Source organism: Scyliorhinus canicula, chromosome 15 (assembly GCF_902713615.1).
Source record: "Scyliorhinus canicula chromosome 15, sScyCan1.1, whole genome shotgun sequence".
Lineage (NCBI taxonomy): Eukaryota > Metazoa > Chordata > Chondrichthyes > Carcharhiniformes > Scyliorhinidae > Scyliorhinus > Scyliorhinus canicula.
In genome coordinates this window covers 59,077,444-59,094,729 of record NC_052160.1, presented here as the reverse complement: position 1 = coordinate 59,094,729, position 17,286 = coordinate 59,077,444, and the positions used below count along the sequence as shown (strand labels likewise).

General features: G+C 42.4%; 1 protein-coding gene across 4 annotated transcripts in view; it reads left to right on the top strand.

Moving 5' to 3' along the window:
• smurf1 (SMAD specific E3 ubiquitin protein ligase 1) overlaps positions 1 to 17,286 on the top strand; it is a 163,489-nt gene that overhangs the window by 100,348 nt on the left and 45,855 nt on the right. For 2 of the 4 annotated variants that reach the window (XM_038819403.1, XM_038819401.1), the window contains 2 exons: positions 5,624 to 5,689; positions 13,293 to 13,377. In XM_038819403.1, the coding sequence (XP_038675331.1) occupies positions 5,624 to 5,689; positions 13,293 to 13,377 (151 nt within the window). Of the gene's footprint in view, positions 1 to 4,856; positions 4,947 to 5,623; positions 5,690 to 13,292; positions 13,378 to 17,286 lie in introns of all 4 variants that reach the window. The other 2 variants (XM_038819402.1, XM_038819404.1) reach the window with 2 other exon arrangements.

The following is a 17,286-nucleotide window of genomic DNA, read 5'->3' as shown; positions in this document are numbered from 1 at the left end:
TTCCTAACTGCCGGCTGAACCTGCACGTTAACCTAAGAGGATCTTGAACTAAGGTTCTTAAGTCCCTTTGTGCTTCTGATTTCCTCAGCCTTTTCCCACTTAGAAAATAGTCTATGCCCACATGGTACATGCCCTGTACATTCCTGAAATTAGCAGGACAGGTAGATAAGCAGTTAAGGCGGAAGAGAAATTACTTCCTTTTATTAACCAAGGTATAGAATATAAGAGTAGGAAGGTTATGTTACAATTGTGTAATACACTAGTTAGGCCACAGCTAAAGTGCCACTTACTATTCTACCAAAGTATATAACCTCACAATGTTCCACATTGTATTCCATCTGCCACTTCTTTGCCCACTCTCCTAGCCTGTCAAAGCCCTTCTGTAGCCCCACTGCTTCCTCCATACTACCTGTCCTGCATATCTTTGTATCATCTGCGAACTTAGCAAGAGTGCCCTCAGTTCCTTCTTCCAGATCGTTAATGTATATTGTGAAAGTCGTGGTCCCAACAACGACCGCTGAGGCACACCACTAGTCACTGGCTGGCATCGTGAAAAAGACCCCTTTATCCCCATTCTCTGCCTTCTACCAGTCAGCCAATCCTCTATCCATGCCAGTATCTTATACTTGACACCATGGGCCTTTAACTTATTTAACAGCCTTCTATCCGGCACCTTGCCAAAGACCTCTGGAAATCTAAGTAGATCACGTCCACTCGTTCCCCTTTGTCTAGCTTCCTTGTTATCTCCTCAAAGAAATCTAACAGATTTGTCAGACATGACCTCCTCTTGCAAAACCGTGCTGACTCAGGCCTATTTTATCATGCACTTCCAAGTACTCCGCAAACTTATCTTTAATAATCTCAGTGTCCTACCAAATGTAGTGTAACACCTTGCCATGTTTGCCCACCCAAAATGCACTACCTCCCACTTCTCCAAATTGAATTCCATTTGCTAATTTTCTGTCCAGGTAACAAGGCCATTGATATCTTCCTGCAGCCTATAGCTTTCTTTCTTGGTCTCAACCACATGACCAAATTTTGTATCATTTGCAACTTCTTAATCATGCCCACCACAATTAAGTCTAAATCATTGATATCTACCATAAAATATAAGGGATATGAGCCTGTACGGCCTTCCAGTCACAAAAACATGCGTAAACTATTACCCTTTATTTCCTGCCACTCAGCCAATTTTGCCACTTGTTCATAGAATTTACAGTGCAGAAGGAGGCCACTAGGCCCATCAAGTCTGCAACGGCCCATGCAAAAAGCACCCTACTTAAGCCCATACCTCCACCCTATACCCGTAACCTCCACCCAATACTAAGGGCAATTTAGCATGGCCAATCCACCTAATCTGCACATCTTGGACTGTGGGAAGAAACCCACGGAGACACTGGGAGAATGTGCGGACTCCGCACAAACAGTGACCCAGCCAGAATGGAACCTGGGACCCTGGAGCTGTGAAGCAACAGTACTACCCACTGTGCTACCGTGCTGCCCGTCTTTGGATCCTGTGGGTTTTTAATTCCTTGACTAGTCTACCATATGGAACATTGTCAAAAGCTATGCTAAAATCCACATCAACTGCATCAAATGTGCTACTACCCTCATTCAACGTCCTTGTTATCTCTCAAAAAAATTCAGTGAAGTTAATTAGACAAATCCAAGCTGACTGCCTGTGATTAATTTCTGCCTTTCTAAATGACAATTAATATTGTCCTTTAGAATTTGTTACCAATAGCCTGTCCACCACCAATAGGCTGACCGTTTATAATTAGGCAATCTGTCCCTTCCTTTTTACATAATAGTACAATGTCAGTAATCCTTTAGTCTTCTGGCACCATGTTTGTATCTAGGTAGGGTTTAAAAATGATGGTCAGAGCTCTACTGTTTCATCCCTTCTTATAGCAGCCTGGGAAACATTTCATTTAGGGTGGTAATTTATCCACTTTCAAAAATGCTAAACACCTTAATATTAATGACCAATTACTGTGTTTAAAAACAAAGTTTATCCTCCTGTCTTTTGTCCATTTTGCCTCCTTTTCTTTGGTCATCACATTAAGTCAGTACCCTCAGGTTCTTAACCCTTCCGTCAATGGGATCAATTTCTCCCTATCAACTCTATTCAGACCCCTCATGATTTTGAACACTCCTGTCAGATTTCCTTTCAACCTTCTTTCAGGGGGATAGCCCCAGCATCTCCAATCTGTCCTCTCAGTTGAAGTCCCTCTCCCTGGAACCATTCTCATGAATCTTTCTGCATGCTCCCAAATTACTTCACACCATTCCTAAAGTGGACAGACTTAAACAGAATACTCCAGTTGAGACTGAGCCAATGTTTTCTAAAGTTTCACTATAATTCCCTTACTTTGTACTCTGTGCCTCTATTTACAAAGCCCAGGATCATGTATTTTTAACCTGCCCTGCTACCTTCAACGATTTGTGCACCTGTACCTCCAAGTCTGCCTGCCCCTGCAATGCCTTTAAAATTGTACTGTTTATATTGCCTCTGCTCATCTTCCTACCAGAATGTTTCGTACTTCTGCAGCATGTCTGTCAGTCCACCAGCCTATGTCATTTTTGATGTCTATCACTATCCTCACCTTGTGCACAATACTTACAAGTTATGAACCATCGGATAATTTTGTAATTTGCCCTGCACACCAAGCCTACTTCATTAATATAGAACAAGAAAAGCATTGGTCCTAATACAATGCCCGGGAAACTCCACTATATACATTCCTCCAGTCCGAAATACAGCTGTTCACAACTACTGAGTTTCCTGTTACTCGGCCAACTTCATATCCAACCATTGTCCCTTTTGTTCCATGGACTTTAACTTTGTTGGCAAACCTATTTTTGGCATTTTATCAAACACCTTTTGGTGAACCTAATTATCCTCATGAATCGTTCCTGTTATTGCATTATAAATATCTAATTTAAGTCAGTTAAACTCTATTTGCTCTTAAATTCATGGTAATTTACCCTTTTATCCCTCCCTCTTTATTCCATCTGAAAACACTGAAACCATTCCTGCTCATTAAGCCACAGTAATAACTAAACTTCTCGCTGGTGGAACTCACAGTGGATGGAAATGCAGTCTTAAATAGCCTGGATGAGTTACTGCAGTACATCCTGTAGATTGCAATAACTGCAGCCTTCGTTTTCCAGCAATGGCGGAATGGTCCAGCAGCAGGTGCACCAATCATGTAAATTTGGTGTTGGTTGGTGTTGAACACTTGAGTATTGTTATTTCTGCAGCAATCCAGGATGAATGGTCAGCGTTCCATCATACGTCTGACTTGAAGCATGAGTATGTTGGAAAGGCTTTAAGAGGGTCAGGTGGTGAGCCAGTCTTGCAGGGTCCTAATCCCGTTCTGTGGTTATGTAGCATGTTGATATGACTGGTCCAATTCAACTTCTCACCAATGGTCAGCGCCAAGATGGTGGTGGTGGGGCACTTGGTAATATATGTACCTTTGAAAATTGAGGGAAATTACTAGACTTAATTTAGTTTGAGATGTTTATTACCCAGTACTTAACATGACGCAAGATGTTGCCTGTTACTTGTCAGTTTTTATCTGATGGTTATCTATTTCCTCTTGTAAGCTGTCATGAGCTGCTTACTATGAGACAGTTTGAATAAAGCTGTATGCAAGCGAACAACCCTATCTCTTTGGGGCTTTGTGACAGAGGAACATTCATTGATGGGGGACCTGAAGGTGGCTGGGCCAAGATAATTATTTGTGCAAATCCTGTGCTAATGTCCCAGCAGTTTTGATGACCTCTGACAGTAGTAAATGTCTTCCGTTGCAATAAGTATAACCTCTATCCACTGATTCACTTTCGCATTGACTTGAATTTTGCGAAGGCTTTTTGGCACCATTCTTGTTTGGCTGCTGCCTTGATGCTGAAGGCAACCACTCTTGCCTCTCTTCTGGTATTATGCTGTTCAGCCCATGACTGGATAAAAAAAAAACCTTATTTCTCATGTAAAAGCAAACAAAGCATGCTGGAAATAACCAATCAGCCAGACAGCATCACTGGAGAGAGGAATGGAGTTAAGTTTCAGTCAGACCTGGAATAAATCAGAAATATAACAGGTTTTAAGCCAATAAAGAGGCAGAGAGGAAACAAAAGAATGCAAGGGAGGGTTTGTGATGGGCTAGAAGGCAGAAGAGGTTAAATGATGCAAAGGATGATGGTGCAAAGCAACAGAAAATCATGAGAAAAGAAACAAAAGGTGGGTCTGGGTGAATGTGTAAATGGGAATAGCAGAATCATCACCAAACACTACCATCTGGATAAAATAAGAGCAGTGGTTATGATCTGAAATTGTTGAACTCAGTAATGAATCCGGAAGGCTGTAAAGCACCTCATTGACAGATTAATTATGTGCTCCAATCTCTTTCTGACCTCTCTGTCCTCTTCCCTACATTGCTCCAATGAAGCTCAGTGAAAACCTGAAGAACAGCATCTTTTGATTATGTCATTTACAACCTTCTGCACAATTTTGGATCATAATCTATGCCCCAATTCCTTTTCATGGCAGCTGTTCATGACAATTCTGCTATTCCCTTTATACCTTATCGAGACCCATCTTTTGATTCTTTACTTGCTCCATTACTATCTTCTTTAGCCTTGCATCATCATCCTCTTTGTCATTTAATTTCTCCTGCCTTCCACCATATCACAGATCACACTTTTGTTCTTCACCCCCCCCCCCCCCCCCCCCAAACCATCATGCTCATATTACTGCATCTGTACTTAAAATCTGTTAAAGTCTCTAGCTTTTTCTAGTTCTGATGAAAGGTGATCACCTGAAATGTTAACTCCTGTTTCTTTCTCCACAGATGTTATCTGATCCACTGAATATTTCCACCATTTTCTCTTTTTATTCCTTATTCCCCATTTGGTCAACCTTATGATAAAGATGAACAGAGGTGAATACAACATGTATTGACCCATTTACAAACTTCTCCACATTAGCCAACAGGGGCAAATACAATCTTATTCCATATCAGCCCTTTTTAAGGCACATCTGACCATCTTTGAACTCTTACTGGCATTACGTGTTTCATGAGCATTTCATACCGAAAAAAGTTACTGATTTCTCAGATTTGTTTTTGAAATTTTGCATGTGCCTCTTTGTTGGCTGATTGTTCACAGTCTAATTTTTGGTCTTGTTCTATTTCTGTGCCAAACTTGAAGAGGAAGGCAAATCTAGAGGAAGGATTTTATGATCAAACCTATAATAATAGCAACTTAATTGTTGATTAACATTTGCTGTCTGGGGCTACCAGGTCAGATCCTTAGCCATGCTTGTTACTTTGTGACATCAATGGGAATTTACCTATACATCCTGAAGCACCTCTTTTGATGATCAAGTAAGGGGTGGAAGGGTTTGAATTTAGATGGGCCTACGAGCCCATGGCTGCTGGAATCCACTCGTTGAACTAGATGCAGAGTAGTATGTTTTCCCAGGATCTGGACCTCTGAGAATAGCATCATGTATAAACTCTATACTTGTCTCGTACTGTATTAAGACTTCCAGTGTGCTGCTATACATTTCTGTGCTCACACAGTTAAGATAACATTGCACCCTCTTCTTTTTTGTCAGACCAGCGGTTAGATCTATGCAAGCTCAATCCTCCAGACAGTGATACAATACGAGGGCAAATAGTAGGTAAGATCTTAAATGTCCACGGTTCACTCAGCATGTTTATTCATAAATCATTTGTGAAATAACTGTGTGTACCAGAATTGTTTTATTAAAGGTATTACATTGCATAATGAATTTGGCCTATTGTGTGTGAAATTGCTTTGATGAACCAGAGGACATGCACTTGGGAGTAAGGCCAGATATCACTTGTTCTGCATTACACATAATTTTGTCTCCTGCTGGCAATGGGCTGAAATGTCGACTGAACACAGGCTGCAAGAGAGAGAAACGTAAAGATAGAAAATGGTAGGAGAGATGAAGAGCAGGAATTAAAGTGCACAGCTGTGATTTTCACAGTAACTTCATTGCAGTGTTAATGGAAACCAACTTGTGACAATAATAAAGATTATTATTAATGTTTTCAGCAGGTGGTTAACAATTCAAATGCCATGTCATCCTGTGCTTCAATTTACTTAGCTAAGCTGAATTAATGTCTGGTAATGTATTTAGTTACATTATTACCCCCAAAATCCAGTCGTCATCAATCTAAGTATATGGATTCCATCTTCCTACAAGTTGCAAACTTCAATACTTGCCAGCCGGAAAATGTCAGGAATGCTATGATTCAGTAGATTTTAAACCCACTTATAAAAGCAGAACTGATTACTTTTAAGAGTGACGTTAACAATATTGATTATATTTCTAAATCAAAATTAAATGTGCCACTCCTATTGGCAGATCTGCTTACCGAGGGTGGCACCGTTGAATTTATGATACTGTTATTTTATAGAAGTGATTCTCTGCCAGCTTTTTTGAGTCCAAAGTGAAATTAGTTTTCATGGAATCAACCGAGTACATTGTGGCAGAGGCTGACACTTCCCTAAATGAGATATTTCTCTACAAGAAGAAATTGGGAGTTGAGACACATTTCTGTGTTACTATATGTATCTAGTCCATCTTATATCTTCACTGTATATTTATGGTGGCACTAAGTATGAAATGTAGACAGTGTTTTCTGTATTCACATCTCTACCCTATTTGTTCAAAGTGAAAAGTACTCACTGTATTTATTCCAGCATCACCCCACGCGCATATACCTGAGGTTCCTCGGGATGTAATCTTAATCCCTTGAGATGTTTTGCAATCCCCTGTCTGACCTTATTTCATCTTCCTATCTGTAGTAAGATAGCTCCACCCTCTGATACTTTTTCCTTTCAAAAGGCATTTTTTTCCTTTTGGTTTCTCCACTTGTGAAGGTTGTGCTGCTATCAAATTTCTTTTATCTTCTCAGTTAGATTTTCCTTAAACAGATGATTACTTTTGTTATCGATGTCAATGTTCAATACCGTTTAATTTAAACACCGATTATTGAAAACTAGCCACACCTTTTTTAAAAGCTCCACTGTATAGTGATCTTGAAATGGTGAATTATATGTTGTGTATCTCAGTTATCATTAGGCATTGAATGCTTATCCAATATTGAATAATTATATTGTGGGTTTGGATACAGTAAATCCTCGCTAAATTAGAGTTGTGTGACTGAAATCACGACTTTAAATGAAATGACTTTAAGCAAATCACATTTTCCCATTGTAAAAGGTGTAGCTGCATTCTGTAGGACATTCCTCATCAGAAAAAAAGGATTATACCCTGCAAGTTGGAATACTTGCTAAATTTCCATGTTGGTAAATATAAAATAAATATTCCTATTAAGCGTCTCCCTGCTCACGACAGTTGCTGCTCGCTGCTGATCTTGCTTCCTAAACCTTTCCTTCGCCACATATCCCACTTTCTGACCCTCTTATTCGCTGTGGACTCTTCCTCTCACCGACCATTCAGTCATGGACAGGGGTGTGTGACTATGAATGAGGCAAGTAGAGGGATCTACGGTAGTGTTGTCAGAGCCTCAGCACTTGTCCTTGTCCCAACAGGTTTGAGATTCTTGCTCTGTGTAGACGAGAGCAGGGATTGTGGGGCGGATGAGCAAATCACAACACTGTGGTACAGGGAGCCATTCAAGTGGGTAGAGATAAGAAAAATGTGGTCATAATCAGGGATAGTATATTTAGGGTCTTAGACACTGTTCTTTTTTTAAAATAATTTTTATTGAAAAATTTTGTATTTATATAACAACGAACCGCAATAAAATACCAACAATAATGATAGCAGTCATAAGCATTCGCCCATCCTCAATGAAGAACAAAGCATGTTAACAACAACTTAAATTAACACAATGTTAAGTTAAATATCCATAGAAAAAATAGAAACAATAATAAAGAACACCCCCCCCCTCTATCTGCTCCCCAGCTCCCCCTCCCATTTAGCCTTCAGCTCCTCCACTGACGACTCCTCCACCTCCTGCATTACCGTATAAATGTCAGACACCTTCCCCTCTCCGACCCACACCCCCGAAAGCACTCTGTCCATCGCCCCCCGCGAGGGCAGCAAAGGGAATTCCTCTACCTGTCGCCTAGCAAACGCCTTTACCTGCAAGTATCTGAACATGTTCCCCTGGGGGAGCCCAAATTTATCTTCCAGTTCCCCCAGGCCCGCAAACCTCCCGCCAATAAACAGGTCCCTCAGTTACAGATGCCCACCCTATGCCACCCCCTAAATCCCCATCAGTGTTCCCCGGGATGAACCGATGATTTCCACCTAATGGAACCTCCATTGAGCCCCTTGTGCCGTCTCCACTGTCCCCAGAGTCTTAGGGTCGCCGCCACCACCGGAGAGAGCGGCAACGGCGCCGTTACCAAGGCACCCAGGCTCGTACCTCTGCAGGACGCCATCTCCATTCTTTTCCACGCCCCCCCCCCCCCTCCATCACCCATTTACACACCATTGACATATTGGCCGCCCAATAGTACCCCAGAAGGTTGGGCAGCGCCAGCCGCTTAGACACTGTTCTGTCTTACCAGGGTCGAGAGTCCCAAAGGTTGTGTTGCCTACCTGGTGCTCAGGTTTGAGATATCTCATCTGAGCTGCAGAGGAGCTTGGAATGGGAAGCTAAAGATCCAGTTGTCATGTTGATACCTACGACATAGGGAGACAAGGATAGAGGTTCTGCTGAAGGAATATGAGCAGCTAGGGCTAAATTAAAGAGTAGAACCACAATTCTCCAGATTACAACATGAACGGCAATCGAATTGGCATAGGGTCAATAAGATTAAAGAGGTAAATGCGTGGCTCAAAGATTGGTGTGGAAAAAATAGGTTCAAATTTGTTGAAAGAAACTTACAAAGACTTTGTGTTTGAATGGACAGAGCAATCAGAACACAATTAATGAGGTAACAAGGCAATACAGTCAAAGAGGTATGATTTGGTGGCGATTATTTCAACATGATTGCAAGGAGAACATGTCTGGGAGTTGAATATTCAAGGGTACCCAGTATTTTGGAAGAATAGACAGAAAGGTAAAGGAGGTGGTGTAATAATAATAATAATCGCTTAATGTCACAAGTAGGCTTCAATGAAGTTACTGTGAAAAGCCACTAGTCGCCACATTCCGGTGCCTGTTCAGGGAGGCCAGTATGGGCATTGAACCCGCGCAGCTGGCATTGTTCTGCATTACAAGCCAGCTGTTTAGCCCACTGTGCTAAACTAGCCCCTCAAGCGTTGCTGGTAAAGGAAGGGATCAGTGCTGTCGTGATAAATTATATTGGCACTGGAGATCAAGGTGTGGATTCAGTCTGGATAGAGAATAGAAATAGTAAAGGAAAGAGGTCCCAGGTGGGAGTAATCTTTAGGTCCCCAAACAGTAGTTCCACAGTGGGGTACAGTATAAACCAGGAAATATTGGAGGCTTGTAAGAAAGCTACAACAATAATAATGGGTGATTTTAATTTGCATATAGACTGGATTAATCAAATTGGCATGGGTAGCCTCAACAGACTGTTCATGAATGTATTAGAGATTGTTTCTTGAAGCAATAGATTGTGAAACCAACCAGGGAACAGACTATTCTGGATTTGATATTGTGCAATGAGGAGGGATTTACTAATGACCTCATAGCTAAGGATTCTCCAGGGAAGAGTGATCATAGTCTGCTAGAATTTCAAATTCAATTTGAGAGCGAGAAACTGAAGTCTCACGCTAATTCTGGAGTAATTATGGCGGCATGAGGACACATTTGGCCCAAGTGGACTGATTAGGAAAACTAAAAGATAGGGCAGTTAATGAGCAATGACAGTTATTTAAAGGAGATATTCAGTTATCCCAACTAAAATATATTTCAGAGAGAAAGAAACATTGTAAGAGGGGGAAAAGGATCCATGGCTAAGCAAGGAAATTAAAGATAATGTAAAGACAAAAACTAAGACATACCATATTGCAAAGGCCAGTGATAGGCTGGAAGATGTGTTACTAAATAAGTAATAAAAAGAGCAAAGATAAATTATAAAACAAAACTAATGCAAAAATATAAAACGGATAGCAAAAGCTTCTATAAATATATCAAAGAGAAGAGAGTAGCTAAAGTGAATGTTGGTCCCTTGGCGGATGAGACCAGGGAGTTAATAGTATAGAACACAGAAATGGTGGAGACGCTAAATCAATATTTTGCCTCAGTTTTCATGGTGTAGGACACTGGCACCATCCCAATAGTAAGTGGTAATGCAGAGATAATAGAAAGGGAGGAACTTAGAACAATGTCATCAATAGGGAAAAAGTACTAAACAAACTATTGGGATTGATGGCAGACAAATATCCAGGCCTGATGGCCTACAACCTAGGGTCTTAAAGGAAGGAGCAGTGGAGATAATGGATCTATTGGTTATAATATACCAAAATTCCCTGGGAAAGATTCCAGTGGATTGGAAAAAGGCAAATGTAACACCCATATTCAAAGAGGAGGGAAGCAAAAAGTATAAACCAGTTATTTTTATCACCTGTCGTTGGAAAATAGTTTGAATCCCTTACGAAGGAAGTAATAGCTGGGCATTTAGAAAGTCAAAATGCAATCTATCAGAGTCAGCATAATTTGCTAGAGTTCTTCGAAGATGTAACAAGCCAAGTGGACAATGGTATCCTGTTGGTGCAGTATATCTGGACTTAAAGAAGGCATTTGATAAGGGATCGTAGAAAAGGTTAATACACAAGTTGAAATAACATGGGATTAGGGGTAATTTATTAGCTTGGATAGAAGACTGGCTAAAGTTGGGATAAATGGGTCTTTGTCTTGTTGGCAAGATGTAACTAGTGGGGTGTCACAAGGTTCAGTCCTCTGGCTGCAACTACTTTACAATATATATTAATGACTTGGACCTAAGGATAGAAGAGATAGCCAAATTTGCTGATGACATTAAAATAGGTGGGATTGAAAGGTGCAATGAGGAAATACATTTTAAAAATGGATATAGATAAGTTAGGAGAGTGGGCCAAAATTTGACAGATGGTGTTTAATGTGAGATTATCCATTTTGGTCAGAAAAATATCAGAAAGGAAACTTATTATCTAAATGGAGAGAAAAGTCAGAGTGCTTTGATGCAGAGGGATCTGGTGTCCTCGTGCATGAATTGCAGAAAACTAGTATGCAGGTGCAGTGGGTAATAAGGAAGGCAAATAAAATGTTGGCCTTAATGGCTAAAAGAATAGAGTATAAAAGTAGGGAAGTGTTGCTGCAGTTGTACCATGGATTGGTGAGACTGCACCTGGAGTAGTGTTTACAGTTTTGGTCTCCTTATTTGAGGATGGATGTAGTTGCATTAGAGGCAGTTCAGAGGAGGTTCACTAGATTGATTCCAAAGATGAGGGGCGGGATTCTCCAGTCGGTGACTCCGAAATCGCGTTCGGCGATCGGCTGGAGAACCAACGTTTTCTCCAAAATTGGGGGAGGTGCCGCTTTCATGATGCTCCACCTCCTCTAAAACGGCGTACTCTATCGACAGACACAGGATGTTACCCGAGGCCCACCCCCAATGCTCCGCCCCGATCAGCAGGGTTCCCGACGGCCTTGGTCGCGTGTGCTATTTTGTGTTGGGAACTCGGCATGGCGGCTGCGATTCAGTCCAGCGTCGCCACAGTCGGGGGAGAGTCGATCCGTGGGCAGGGGGGACTTTGGCAGGGGCTGGGGCACTGTTGGGCAGCAGTCCAGGGGTCGCAAGCCTGGCCAAAGGGGGGCAACTATTTGGCAGCTGGATCCACGCGCGGGCCGGCGCCATGGCCGCTGCAGGCTGCCACCGTCTGCATGCACAGCCACGGACCCGGCAATTCTCCAGCCGTATCGCCAGCTAGATCCAGTTGCTCTATGTTGCCTGTTTGCTAGCCCCTCACCAAACAGAGGATCGGTGGCCGTTTTGCGCCGATTGTTAGGTTGTATATCTCCTCCGTTCCCACGGTGGCGGCAGGACACAGCCTGAAAATTGGAGAATTCAGCCCGAGGGGTTGACTTATGAAGAAAGATTGAGCAGTTTAGGCCTATGTGGGACAATCTAGAATGAGAGGTCGTATTTTTGGGATAAAGGGTAGCAGGTTTAAAACTGAGATGAGGAATTACTTCTCTCAAAGAGTCATGAACCTGTGGAATTCACTATCTTAGAGTGCTGTGGTTGCTGGGACATTGAGTAATTTTAAGGAGGAGGTAGACAGATTTTTAATTAGTAAGGGTTGAAGGTTTATGGAGAACAGGCAGGAAAGTGGAGTTGAGGCCAAGAGGAGATCAGCCATGATACTATTGAATGGGGGAGCAGGCTTGAGGGGCTGAATTGCCTTCTGCTCCTAGTTCTTAGGTTCTAAGGTGGGCAAATGGGGACGAGTTGAATAGTGGAAACTTGTTTGAATAGTGAAGCAGAACTAATAGGGTCAATTACCTACTACGTTCCCTATGTAATACAAATGAATCATTCTAAGTTTTTTATACAAACCTTGAGTGTTTGTGATGACCAGTGATTTATGTTTACTATGCTAATTGTTTCCAGTTGAGATGCTATTATTGACTTCAACACACAGGATTGAGGGGGCAGGGGAGGGAGCGAATCAGCCAGAATTCCCATGCTTGATACTTTAGTAATCTTTTTTATCTTTATTCTTTCATGAAATGTGTCCAGCCTTTATTGCGCATCACTCATTGCCCTGAACTGAGTGGCCTGCTAGGCAAGTTCAGAGGGTGGTTAAGAATCACATTGCTGTGGATCTGGAGTCACATAGGGTTAGGATGGCAGATTTCCTTCCCTAAAGAGCATTCGTGAACTATCTGGGTTTTTATGACAATCGCTAATAGTTGTCGTGGTCGCCATAACTCAGACTATCTTTAGATTCCAGATATATTAATTGAGTTTAATTTCCACGAGCCGCTGTGGTTTGATTTGAACCTATGTCTGGGCCTCTGGATGTACGGTCCAGTGACATTACCATTATGCCATCGCTTCTACTTTGCTGGTTGGAGAGGAGGATGAGGCTCATCTTTTCTGCTTTCCAGTCTAAATCGCAATGGTCGATGCTGGGCCGAGGTACCAGCATTATGTTTGGTGGGTCACAGACACACGGATAGAAACAATGACAACAGTCTTAACAATTTTGGTACCAGATTTGTTTTGACATCTCCAGAATATAGAGACTTCACCTTGAAGACTTTCTGTTGCATAATCTGCATAAAATTTAGAAAACTAAATATTGTAATTTTTTTTTCCAGTAAGTTTACAAACACGAGATCGAATAGGAACTGGTGGTCCTGTTGTAGATTGTAGAGGACTATTGGACAATGATCTACCTGAGGGGTGAGTCGTGACTTTTCTTTGGATGGCTTCTTGTAGGTGCTTTAACCATGTATGTAATTTTGTAAAATTAAATCATTTTCTGAAATTTTTAATCCTCTCAAAAGTTGGTTTAGGTGTATTCCATACATTCCAAGACCCCCTACTATATTAGAAAAATTACTGGGTCCGACACAGCTTATCCATGCTAAGCACGGTAGCATGGTGGTTAGCATAAATGCTTCACAGCTCCAGGGTCCCAGGTTCGATTCCCGGCTGGGTCACTGTCTGTGCGGAGTCTGCACGTCCTCCCCGTGTGTGCGTGGGTTTCCTCCGGGTGCTCCGGTTTCCTCCCACAGTCCAAAGATGTGCGGGTTAGGTGGATTGGCCAGGCTAAATTGCCCTTAGTGTCCTAAAAAATAAGGTTAATGAGGGTTGTTGGGTTACTGGTATAGGGTGGATATGTGGGCTTGAGTAGGGTGATCATTGCTCGGCACAACATCGAGGGCCGAAGGGCCTGTTCTGTACTGTACGGTTCTATGTTTCTATGTGGCATGATTTCAACTTCTTGTGTTTGGAGAATTATTTTTTTACTGTTTTTGACCAATGAATGGTAGATGATGCAAGAACATAAAGATCTGGAGATTGAAGGTGATAGGACAGTTTTAAAAAAAAAGGACATGGGTTTCCTGGGCTTTGTTAATAGATGGATAAGGCACAGACATCAGGAAGTTGCACAAAACGCGAATAAAACTTGAATGCAAAAGCAAAATACTGCAGATGCTGAAAATCTGAAATACAAACTCAAAATGTGGAAATACGCAGCATGTGAAGCAGCATCTGAGGCGACAAATAGATTTCACGTTTCAGGTTAATGACGCTTCATCAGAACAGAGATGAAGGATGATCGTCCTGTTGCATCAACTCTATTTCTCTCCACAGATGCAGCCTGATCTGTGCAGTATTTTCAGCATTTCTGTTCATGTTGTAAATAAGGCATTAGTTTGGCCACAGCTGGAGTACTGAGGTCAATTCTGGGAACCACACTTTAAGCAGGGGCTTCCAGACTTTGGAGAAGGTACAGAAGAGATTTACAAGATTGGTTCTAGGGTTGAGCTATTATAGTTAAGTGGATCGACTGGAGAAGCTGGGTTGTTCTCCTTGGAGGCGGGATGCTAAGAAGAGATTTGATGGAGTTGTTTAAAATCATGCTAGGTTTAAATAGGGTAGATAAAGTGAAAGTATTTTTCAATGGTTTAAGGATCAATAGCCAGAGGGTACTGTTTTAAGGTGATTGGCAAAAGAATTGGAAGCAACATGAGCAAAAACTTTCTTGCATGACGAGTGGTGAGAATACATTTGGAATACATGCCTGATAAAGTGATGGAAACAGATTCGGTAGTAACTTTCAGAGAGGAATTGGTTAAATACTTAAGTGTGATATGGGCAAAGAGCATGGGAATGGGACTAACTGGATTATTCTTTGAAACAGCCAGTGTAAACGCGATGGGCTGATTGGCTTCCTCAGTGTTGTACTGTTCTATGCTTCTCTAATGGGAATTTTTCCACCATTCAACTTAAAAATGAACTAATTTTGAGTTAAAATGGTTATTATGCTCATCAGAAACTGAAATATTAGTATTAATATGGTTCATTCAACAAAAATGGTCTTTCAACAAAAATGGTCTATCTGAAAATGCATGAACATTTTTGAAGGCAAGCCAAGTTTCAGACTTTGCTGAATGAGACAATCTCAATGAAACCTACAAAATTCTGAAGTGGATGCTGAGAGATTGTTTCCATTGGTCGGGGAATCTAAAACATGGGCACAGTCTCAGGATAAGGGGCTGGTCATTTAGAACTGAGATGAGGAGAAATTTCTTCAACTGACAGGCTTGTGAATCTTTGAATTTCTCTGCATGCATTTAAGCGAAGATAGACAAATTTTGGAAACTCAGGGAATTGAGGGATACTGCTGACAAAATCAAGCTGAAGCGCAAGGTCAGCCATGATCGTATTGAATGACGGAGCAGGTTTGATGGGCTGTGTGGTCTAATCCTCCTATTTCTCATGTTCTTGTCATGTCCCATTCTAACCCAGAGAGGAATGTTAGAAAGATTTTTGCTTGGTCTTTTAATAGCCCACACCTTCTGATCTCTGGATAGTCTTGAGACAGGAGGCACTCTGAAAGATGTCCATGGGACCCATCAGACATAAGCACATGCCAGGTACATATGCGGAAATTTAAAATTTCCGATTGTCAGCTTTACCCTGTTTAGATTGCCCCGTGATTGGTCAGAACCATACAAAGTCTGTCTGTTTGCCTTATACAAATTCTGGTTTTGTCATGGATTTGCATGAGAGTTTTTCATAGCAAGTATAAAACCAGCAAAACGTGTAAGTAAATTAGCTTGAGTGTCAAAGCACTCCAGAAACGTCTGACCATGCTTCACACCTTATGGACATGGTGCTGGAGATGGTTCCCATTCAGCGCTCCTTGTGAAGGAGTTTTGTGAGCTTGTGCCTGTGACCGGCGAGGAATATATTAGGTTTAACAGGAATGATTCAGTCACTCCCTCCGAGTTGTGGGAGGCCCTTACGCAAGTTATAAGGGGAGAGATAATCTCCTGTAAGGCACATTTAAAGAGGGGCGTGAGGGTGGAATGGCAGCAAGTGGTGGTTGCAATCTTGGGAGATGGATCGCTGCTATTCGGAGAACCCTACTTCGGAGTTGCTGGGAACTAGGAAGCAGCTGCAAATGCATTTTGATCTGGTGGCCATGGGGAAGGCGGTGGGCCAGCTGCGGCGCTCAAAGGAGATGGTTTATGAGTACAGAGAGAAGGCAGGCCATCTTTTGGCTCACCAGCTGAGGCGGCAGGCGACTTTCCAGGAGATTGTACAGATTACATGGGCAGCACGGTAGCACAAGTGATTGATTAGCATTGTGGCTTCCCAGTGCCAGGTTCGATTCCCTGCTGGGTCACTGTCTGCGTGTTCCCCCCGTGTCTGCGTGGGTTTCCTCCGGATGCTCTGGTTTCCTCCCACAGTCCAAAGACGTGCAGGTTAGGTGGATTAGCCATGCTAAATTGCCCTTAGTGTCCAAAAAAAGGTTCAGTGGGGTTATTGGGTAATGGGGATAGGGTGGAAGTGAGGGCTTAAGTGGGTCAGTGCAAACTCGATGGGCTGAATGGCCTCCTTCTGCACTGTATGTTCTATGTTCATAAGGAGGGGCAGGGAGGAGCATAGGGTGTCTTTATATGTTACGGATGCAGTCTCCTCTATGGACAGAATAATGAAACTACTGAGGTAACTTCCGGTATCTGGGTATTCAAGTGGCCGATGTTTCATAGGGGTGGGGGATTCCCTTATTGTATTATGTGGAGTGAATCGGTGCCCCCCTACCAAGAAACCCAATTATGAGTGTCTCGATTCTTCTTCTCTTCAGTAGTGGGGTCTCGGTCAAGGCAAAGGTGATTTTTCTACTTTTGGTGTGGTTAGTGGCCTGCTAGGTCGGAGGTCTTGGCATGTGCTGGGTGTCTTGGGGGTACTGGCTCCTTTTTGTAAGATTGTGCTGAATTAGGCAGGTCCGGTGCTGGGTCTGGCGTCCTGTCATCCCTTTATGCTTGGGACATCCCTTCTCGAAGGCACTTATTAGGGACATATTAAGAGGCTGAGTTTTGATGCGCTATGAGTATCCATGGTTAACTGATGCCTTAGTATTCGAGGGTGTGGGGTTGAGCCAGGCCCTGCACTGTGGTTGATAACTTGTTGCCCCCCTTATGTTTGGGACGTTTCCTTGTCTGAATGAGCACGTTTTCTCCTCTTCATACAGTGGCGGGCATGCGCCATAGGAATACAGACCTGTGGTTGTACCCTGGTCCTCCTTACCCTGAGATCATCTGCTACTGGTGGTTTTCCCTTTTACTTTCATCC